This window comes from Hippocampus comes, unplaced genomic scaffold, assembly GCF_001891065.2.
Source record: "Hippocampus comes isolate QL1 unplaced genomic scaffold, H_comes_QL1_v1.1 scaffold142, whole genome shotgun sequence".
NCBI lineage: Eukaryota > Metazoa > Chordata > Actinopteri > Syngnathiformes > Syngnathidae > Hippocampus > Hippocampus comes.
In genome coordinates this window covers 517,180-527,179 of record NW_017805482.1, presented here as the reverse complement: position 1 = coordinate 527,179, position 10,000 = coordinate 517,180, and the positions used below count along the sequence as shown (strand labels likewise).

Genomic DNA, 10,000 nt, shown 5'->3' with positions numbered 1-10,000 from the left:
GAGAGGCTTCCGCCACTGTAGGGGGAAAAAGAAAATTAGAGCAGCGGCGCACAAAGGTATAGTCGGTTGTCGTGATTATTTGGCGCACCTGAGAGGCAGCGGGGACGACACGGGCTGGCTCAGGATCAGGCTGTCATGTGGCGAGAGCTTCAGGAAACAGTGAACGGACAGTGAACGTCATGTTCGATTATCTTGAAATCCAATTTCAACTCAACATTCACGCTCGGTCATACCTGTACAAGGATACGCGGCCTCTGGGTGGACGGGAACGGCACATTTTGCATGAAGTGCGAGATGTGCCTATACACATAAATCGGCATTAGAAACAAGAAACACATTTTCTCACACGATAAACGTGCAAACATGGCTCACTTTTCAATGGGCAGCGCGTGCGGTCCCGAGATGGAGTATCGATAGAGGAATGTAAGGAAGCTCCTGAAGGACTGGAAGAAAGGCCAGTGGGAGAGGAGACAGATGCTCTTGTTGCTGTAAACACTCCTGGTCCCGCCCGGTCCCAGATCAGAGCTGAGCAGGCCGAGCTGCGACAGCTGGCGCTCGGACAGGTTCTCCGACGAGTAAGGCTCATAGAACTGGATCGCTGCTCCGTACACCTGCAAATCAAAATCGGCCACCATATTTACAGCCCTCCTTCACAAAGCCACAAAAGCTCATGTTCGCAGTAAAGCAAACACGACACGAAAGTAGGTCGACGGCTCAACAAGAAACTTTTCAAGGATCACTTCAAACAACTGCAATGACACCGGGTCCTTTGTTCTCCCTCACAAATAAATTAGAAATTATTCCAGACATGAAGTACCTGCGGGGCCCCGCAGTGTGATAGTACCAGACGAGCTGTGAGCATTGAGGCGTCTAGCAATGAGGTATCCATTATTCACAAGATGAGCTGCAAATTTCCCTTTTTTGCCGCACTGCTCACCAAGTCAAAACAGTCTTTCAGTCATGCAAACAAAGCCTTTAGACCATTTGGAATCTAGTCAAATTTCTCTGAGACATCGTCAGTATGAGGTGTTTTTCTTGGAAACTGTATCACAGTTCACGAACAAACTCATCCCCGCGGGATACGACGTGTTGGATGTGTGATTTTAAAGGAGACATTGGGCAGTTTCTCACAATTTAAAACAGTTCCCGGGTGTCAAATAACCTGTCTGTGATAAAAAAAAAAAAAAAAAAAAAAAAATGCCCGCGATCAGGAATTAAATAAAGACTTTATTTTTGTCTTGGTGAAATGAGGCTTTTGTGAGCACTGAATCTTGCAAGCGAGCCAGAGCTGATCCTAGCCAGCCACGTTTACTGCTTATCAGAAGCCAATGCTATCAGCTAATGCTAATATGCGCATCCAACAAAACTCAATGCAGCTTTGTCGCATTTGTCGCCTAGCTGCCACGTCACGTGTGGAGACCCTCAGTGTGGGCGTGGTCATACGTTCCATGGCTATGTAACAATGGGGCGAAAATTCAGAATACTCGCAAACACAGCACGGGGTTTTTTTTTTCCATTTCAAACTTGAGTGGGCAGACATTTTTGAAACCCAACGAGGAGGACTGTCACAACTACTATCAGTGACTGCGTAAACGACATCAATTTAAGCCATTTTTAAAGAGAATATAAAAAGTATCCCTGTGACTATTTTTGTACTACCATTTATGTCTTGATGTACAATTTGTGTTCAAATAGCCATTGCTGAAATGCTTCATGACGTCCCACGTTTCATGTCCAAGTCATGTCAGTCTCAAGTCAAATGATCGTAATGCTTTACCTTTTCTCCCGAAGCTCCCGTTAGAACAAATGTGGAAAAAACAGGAAGGGCGTGTTTGGTGTGCACGGGCCAGCACTCGATCGTTGCCCCCATTGGCAGACAGAACATAGGCACTGACTCAGGCAATGGAAAGGACTCATAGTCCTCTTCGGGGTACCTGCACAACAGACCTGAAACAAATACATACGATTTAACATTGAGACCTTTACTGCGTCGGTATTGGAATTGAATACGATTCCACATTTTCAAAGCAAGATGGCTTCACTTTACCTGCTTTGCACGCAATCGTGTTTGCTTTTGCAAGAGACTTCTTGTAACACAAGTAGACAGATGAGCCCCACTACAAGATGACAAGACACCACTGGTCAATAAAATTGTGATTGGGTTTTTTTTTTTTTTTGTTTCTGTGTGTGAACCATATCCAAGACGTCTTTGCCCACCATGCTGCTGTTGAGGTTCTTGTCCACCTTACAGAAGGTGTGAGGGGGCGTCTCCCCCTTGCCGGGCACGATGACGCAGACATCGGTGACGGCCAGCGAGGTGTGGGGCTGGCTTTTAGGAGCGCGGCGGTAAGTGATGTAGATGCGTTGAGAGGATGAGCTGCTGATGTTGGCCGGACGACCTGAGGGCGTGGTCTGGACGATGTGACACCCGGGCTTCAGCTTTTCTTTCCACTCAAACAAAACCCTGAAAATGAATTATTGTTGGTGTTATGGTGCCAATTCGCAAAAAACAAAAAAACAAAAACTGTAGAGCCTATTTACTGTCATGTATCCTGTATAGTTTGCACTCCATGGACAAAAGATCGGGACAGTCCTCTTAAATAAGCAATTGGGCTAGTCTATTACCAAAATCTTGACTATCAAGTTAACCAGGAATTCTTCCCTTTCTTTTAATTGGCTCAAGGGCCTTTGTGTAATTTAAGAATGCGGGATGCGGGTTTTGAGGTCAACATGTGAATTTGCTGGCATAACTACAGTGGAATCCCCAAGACTCACCTGCCATGTCCTTTTGTGTTGAAAGCATTTGTCACTGCCATACCGATGTTACTGTGCAATTAATCATCTTAAGGCAAGCTTGTGCAAATTCCGTTTTAACGGAATAAATGAATGAATCTTGAATGATTGCGGGTGGGGATAGATACATGAGATCCATGGACATGTTTATCGCCAGCTCATTCTGTACTGAATGAGGGTACCTGCTTACGTTGTCTGTTGGCACACCGGCCAAGATCACTGACAATGCTCCGGCCATCTATTGAATCACAGCGGCCATTTCCGCACAGAGATGTCAGCGCGTCACATTTACAGGGAATTAGAGGAGCCGCTTTGATTGGCAGCGAATCAAGTTGGCCGTGGTCACGGCCACAACGGCGCAAACTGGCCTTTTTTTTTTTTTTTTCTTTTTAATGGCGTCTAACCCGCCTCTGCGTAAATTTATGCAGCTCGCCGCAGGTCCCGGAAATAGAAACCGACATTTTCTTCCATTTCACTTCCTGCATGTGCAACGGCAAGATAGACATTTGTCCATGGAGCGCATTTCAGAAGTGTTTAAGAGCAGATTAATGGGACCCAAGGCAGAGAAGTGATTAGTGACGCTGGTGAGTAAAGGGTCAGTGACTGAGGATTAGCGCTTACCCAAGATCTGTCAGCGGAGGCTTATCTCTGCCTCGCTTGAAGCACAGGAAAATCTGCGGCCCCCTGAGGCTGGCTCCATTGAGCTCCGCCGACAGGCCTGAGGGGGTGCTTTCGACACAGGTGAAGCCAGGGGGTACCTCTTCGCCCAGGGAGCGGATCACTATGGCCACATCTGTGATGGGCGCTTTGGGCTTGACGGATTTCGGTGTGGTGTCATCAAAATGCAGCTCCTCCTCCAAAAGCTTGGAGGAATCAGTGAGGCCTGCAACCACAAAGTAGTCGGCGACACGGGGCGCTTTATCCTCCATCATTTCCCATTCCCAAAGTGAGGTCTGGAATGCAGAGAAGAGAGGGAAGGAAGAGAGCCTCTATGAATTTTAATCACTTGGCTGAGCGCAGCATAAAAGCACCGGGAAAGTTAAATCACATTTTAGTGCGTCGCTGAGCATAATGTCGAAGTTCAATGGATGCATTAAACATGGTTGCTGCGGCAGTATGGGAAATGTAAAACAGACGTCACCTATATAACAAATTCAACAACTATAATGAGAGCATCTGGAAACACTTTCACTCTTGTCTGCAAAATCTCTCAATATTTCACCTAGAAATATGGGAAAACCTTGAGACGACTGACCTTACTCCGTAACCGTGACTGATTATGTAATCCAAAACATGTGCTTTTGTACAGAATACAAAAACGGAGAAGGCAACGCAACATAACTTCAGGCAGATAAGATGGTACACTATATTTTGGGGAGCTTTTAAGGAGGGAACATTTGGACACGGTCGAGCGTGTTGTGTGAATGAGAGGGAGCCTGTTAGGTTATCACAAAGCATGAAGCTTTGGCAGCCTGCAGCGCTAAGTGCCTGTTTTATTTCTCTCGGCACGCTCATCACCCTTGAGAGTGGACTGATGAGCTGATATCGTCCAAACTGCTCGGTGTGAGCGTCCGGCCATCTTTGCCTTGCACTTTAAAACTAATCAAGCGTGGACGCAGTTCAACATTCCACTGCCAATGTCATGTTGCTGTTTAGACTAAAAATGAGTTGCTGCTCAATAAAAAAGCTGTTCTGGGTTCAGCCAAGTTGCACGCGATATTTTGTCACATTTGCTTCAAGATGCGATGATTCACACTCAGCACACGGTCGATGACGTTCTTAAAAATCATGATCATACCTTCCGATTTAATGATTCCCTATCGCCACGAGAGATCGTCAATCGGGCGCGCTGCGGAAAATGATCACATTTCGTTGAATTGGCAGTGGCAGGCGGAACCATTCAATGCCGTTCCACCTGACGGCAGAAGGTACGACTATCCTATGGAACCCACCTGTTGCATACATAGAACAGAATAATAGCTTTTTGTTGAACTAAACAAGCCCAGATTTCGCACTGAGCACATGTGTATTGTGAGCATATCGGGAGTGGACCTTTTCATTACTTCACTTGAGGTGACATTTTTGTTTGGCGCGCCGTGTGATTTTTTCGGATGGAAAATATGTCCCTCGGCTCAACGAAGGTTGGGAAATGCTGTACTGATCGACACAAATTGTATGCGAGTAGGAGAGACCGTGACGCCGACGTCTGGCAAATTTAGAGGACTACTTATGACATAAGGTTGAAATGTTCTCTGTTATTGCAGGTGGCTCATTTGTTCTCGACAGTGTTGAGTCGCAGCGGGGGACCGTCGTGACTCAGCAAGCAAGAATTACAGCGTCCTTGCCATTCATTTGCATTTTGCTCAGTGTTTTTGTGTACCTTGAGAAAATAAAGTCTTATCGGGTTTGCGATGGGAACAAAAATAGTAATTTTGCAAGTGGTTATGACTGGTTTCAATCATGTGGGAATGATCCTCCCGTTCATTCTTGTGCACCCTTGGGCCGGTCGACAGCTCAATCACAAGGCATGCTGCGTAAAGACAAACAAGCATTCGCACAGAAGGACACTTTAGAGTCTTCAATAAATCGAACATAAACGTTTTGGGAATGTGGAAGGTAGCCAGAATATGCAGTGAAAACATTCAAACTCAGAACGGGGAAGGCCACAGCCAAGAGTGAAACCCTGACGTGCTCACCACTCGGCAAGCACGCTGCCATGCATTAACGCAGCAGGATTAAATGGAAGACTGCGAGAAACTTGATTTCGAAGCATTAGAGGAGCAGATGATGAGAGAGTGACGGCCTAAGGGGGGAGATGTGTGAAGAAGGAAAGCCAGTCAAAAAATTAACTTCGGAGGTTGCTGCATCAACAGCATGCCTCGCACAAAGGGTGTTTAAGGATAACCGATGATGTCCACTTGAGTTCAAACGCTGACGAACAAGTTACACACAAAGTCAAGCACCCCCTCCGAATGGGTATTGTAGCCACACAACTAATTACACCGATTATATAACATGTACGTTACATTTTATAGATCCGGTTCCAACTGGCATGACATCCTTCTGAGTGTCCATTTGCTCAACAAAATTGAATGACATGGACTTTATGGTGGGCGATAGCAACCCCTAGAACTCTAAAAACAAACCCCAACATAGCCTGATGGGAACATTAGCCAAAATAAAGTCTGCTAATTTCTGCAATTTCACGAAAATGTTTGAATGAAAGTATCCGAGGGAGGGAGCATCCATTTTTAAGTGAGGACGTAAATTAGTGCGCTTATGTAATTTAGCCTAGCTTGTACCATTGCCACCCTGCGCTCATCTGTTTTGTAGAATTAAGCAAAGTTGGTTTTCTTGCCATGTGCTTGCATCGCCAGAACGAACAACTCAGTCCTCATTTTTCATTCAGCAATTTTTCTTGCAATGGAGCGGATTTCCCTAAAGAAGCCAACTTCCTGAATCACTTCCGTTATTGTTTTTTGACAAGGAGTCGTGCCAAAGAATCATAGTTAGTAATACCAATTGAGACATCCTGTTCCCAAAAGTTCAACTCCGTCCGCAAAGGGAACCAAAACTCACAACAGTACATTAGGTACAGCTGCAATAAAGGTCCAACACACTCCAAAGGTTGCGTAGTGTAATAATTCGCATTCTGGGGCCTCAATTATCACCTCAGTGTAGTGAAGGTTCTAAATTATGTCATAGTATCCCATCATTTACTACAGAAATAACTTTATTTGCTGTTGTAATATTGTGCAGGGCAGTGAGTGTATAACTCAGACTTGTTATTTTGGTACAGATTATCGATTAGTTTGTCATTGAACCTTTTCTTGATTACATAAAAGCCATTGTCTCTCTCTCTCTCTCTCTCTCTCTCTCATCCATTCATCCATCCAAAAAAGCAGGAAAAGCAGAAAAAGAAACCATAATTATCTCCTCTGAACACAACAAGAACTCCTGAACCCATAATGCCAATATTATCTGGTCATGGCATTCTAAAGCCTGTCACGCCCGGCATCCCAGTGTTGTTGTGATGTGTTGGGAGGACTGTTTGGGATTAAAGGGCCTGTTGGCAGCAAGAGAGGAGAGACGGAGGAGGGGGAGGAAAGCATCGCATCCCACTCGGCATCTGTTCTTAAACCATCAACAAAACCCATATCCTCGTCGTCGTCATCAGCATCATCAGCATCATCATCATCAACATCATCATCCACCTCCTCCTTTTGCATTCAGCATGTTTTATGACCCTTAACTGCACACACAACCAGGTGAATAGTAAAACCGTTCTTCACGGAGAATTATAGATAAAACGACTTGGATAAAAACCTCAGCTGTTAAGGAAGAAGCAAGCACAACAGCGCACGGGGCTGGTTTCCACACGCAAGAGTCCATTTTAGGCAGCATCTCTACACTGGATGAGATGAAACGAGCCCTCCCGTGCCTCCATCAGGACCAAAGGGTGCTCGGTACTCAAGCGAACAACGACAACATACCGTAACACTGATGTGCGCACAATGGTACAATTACACGGCCCTTTATTAACGTCTTCGATTCCATCGTTGTTCTTACAATCGGCATTGTTACGCAGGCACCCGACAAACAAACAAAACCCGCGCTTGAACACAAAAATATCACAAATATCACTATCAGAACAGAGCCAGTCATGTTGGCTTCAACTAATCAATGTATGTTCGTAATGTACTCACGTCTCAAGACCAGCGGGCGCGATAACGGGTCTAGAAATCCTTCACTGTAATGTCTGTCGACGCCAAATGATGCTCTCTTCTTTATTTCGCTCTTCCCTTCTCCAAATGTCCAAACGTGAAAGTAAAAATCGTGATAAAAAAATTCTGTGTTTCACAGTCGATGAATGGACGCCCGGTCCCCGCGTACGTATTTGTGAGCGGCGCTTTATCCAGACCTAAGCGTGACACGTGACTTATTACAAACATAAATGACGTCACGCGTGATGTTTTAGGCAACCAGGAAGTGTTTGTTATTGCGTCCAAATGTGATGAAAGCGTTGATGTTGATACAATAATCAAAAACCAATCGAAAACCCACAGAAAAGAGGTTATTATTGTGATTCACACGATATTCTACTCAACCCTCAAAGCATATCCAGCACATATATTTTGGACGCTCTTTGCTTTTCACATTTCTCAATTGATTCAAACAATTCCACACAAAAACTCAGAAAGTCAAAACGTCCCCCTATTTTTCCTACATTATTCCAAATTAAAATTGTTAAGATCATTTGGAGCATTCTGAGAGCTACATTCCAAATTACAAGAGTTCTCATATTCTGCACTTTTCGCAATAAAATCCGCATACTGAAGAGATATTAAATTATATTAATCTTTGACTTCTCTTTTACCAATTCTTTGTCGATTCAAACCATTTCAACTTCAATTACTCAGCTCATTCACGAAATATCTATGACACGCTCCAAATTGTCATTCCCCAATAAATTCACACATTAAGATACATTTACATATTTACTTCCGCCCACATTTCTTGACCGATTAAATTCAAAGCATTCCAACTTCAGATCTCACATTCGAAATCTCAGCAATTCAAGTATTTTTACGGCATTTCAATTCATCTTTCACTGGGAGTTCCTACAGTCATGTAAAATTTAAAAGTCTCAAAGGACTACATATGCCCACAGTACACAAAGATTAACGAAAATACCTTGCATTTTGTAGTTATTCTTGACACTATAAAATCATGCATACGCCTGATCATCCTTTCATTCGCGTTTCTATTTTTTTGTGGGGGGGGGCGGGGTATATACAGTAATTTGCTATTGTATTTCATGTTTGTTTGAAGAATAACGAATTTTACCTGATCTGTTATTATTCAAATTTACTACACGTATGGACAATAACTCTTGAGATTTTCCTGAAATTGGGATTCGGCTCTACCACTTATTTGGTGGGAAGAAGTTGAGAGTCTTGACCTCCAACTCACAAAACACCTTTGGGATCCACTTAAATAGAGGTTGTGAGGCAGACCCTCTCTCAGAGGTCTCCCACATCTCACCCCACAAAATTCATTTTGTCCGCTTCCTGTACGTGTAATGTCTTCATGTAGTATCACTGCGTAATCACAAACTGTCAAAAGGCCTGATAACTTTGCAGTATATTTCACAGTATGATTGCAGCTTTCTTTATTGGGGCGCCATCTTTTGGATTGATGGTGCAATTACTACTACTCCGATGACATGGGGTCCTCGGTTTACGACGAATTCGTACGTAAAGCACAGCTAACGCTTGGATTAAAACCACTTCAATGCCATAAATATAAAAGACTCAAATGTAAAACAGCAAGTACGGCGGCCAGTGACCATTGTGCTGCGTGAAAATACACATCGTGAGTTTGTAAAGACGTCAATCGAGAACCCTCGCAACTGTCGACACATTAACCGGTTGCGCGTGATCAGATTTATGTTCCATCTTCCCTTACGATAGCTAGATGTATTTTTTTACTAATGACTACAATACTTAAATAGTTATGAAAGCATTAAGATCATACAAATAGTAATTTGGTGTAATAGTACTACTGGGGTGGAAACTAATATCTTTCCTGTATGTAGACTAGTATATATTGACCATTTCTATTTTTGACTGGGGGAAATTCACTGAATTGTTTGTCGGTGACGGCTTGATTGTCACCTTGCGGCCAATGTGTGCAGTTAAAGTATTTGTCTATAATTCAATGAGCATTTACTGGGATTGGTTTAATGGAAATTGTTTTAATTATGGGGTTTGCCAAATAAACATCACTGAATACAACGAAGAGTTGAAACCTCATCAAACAGGACAACAGATAATGGCTGCAGGATTTAATTAATACTCAATCCACTGTTAGTTTCGACTGCACTTTGTCCTGTTGAGTGAAGTAGAGAGTCTAGTGATTAAAAAACACTCTTGCACTAGATGGTGGTTTATCCCGAACTAAGTTCATTCATCCCTTAACATGCTAGATTAATTTGTTCTGTGACCATTTTCTTAACTCAAAATACTTCTATCCCAAATCATCTTTCCCCAGTGAATTGAATGGACATGCCTTTTGAAGCATACGCATTTTGCAATGTATTTTGTAGTCTGTAAATCTGTCTATATTGTACCTGATAAAATCGTACCGAACAGACAATTACATAAACAGAGTGGAAAGTATAAAACAGTTTCTTCCCGACATTTTT

General features: G+C 43.4%; 1 protein-coding gene across 3 annotated transcripts in view; it reads right to left on the bottom strand.

Moving 5' to 3' along the window:
• The window catches only part of dennd4a (DENN/MADD domain containing 4A), a 23,853-nt gene extending 16,134 nt beyond the window's left edge, over positions 1-7,719 (bottom strand). For 2 of the 3 annotated variants that reach the window (XM_019875907.1, XM_019875908.1), the window contains exons 1-9: positions 4,592-4,708; positions 3,415-3,746; positions 2,218-2,464; positions 2,048-2,117; positions 1,778-1,947; positions 373-611; positions 234-300; positions 89-147; positions 1-15 (exon numbers count right to left, since the gene is read on the bottom strand). The exon at positions 1-15 is cut by the window's left edge and continues 130 nt beyond it. In XM_019875907.1, coding sequence (XP_019731466.1) covers positions 1-15; positions 89-147; positions 234-300; positions 373-611; positions 1,778-1,947; positions 2,048-2,117; positions 2,218-2,464; positions 3,415-3,746; positions 4,592-4,693 — 1,301 coding nt within the window. In that variant the 5' untranslated portion in view covers positions 4,694-4,708. Of the gene's footprint in view, positions 16-88; positions 148-233; positions 301-372; positions 612-1,777; positions 1,948-2,047; positions 2,118-2,217; positions 2,465-3,414; positions 3,747-4,591; positions 4,709-7,499 lie in introns of those variants that run through there. The other variant, XM_019875909.1, reaches the window with a different exon arrangement.
• Between the last annotated feature and the right edge of the window lie 2,281 nt (positions 7,720-10,000).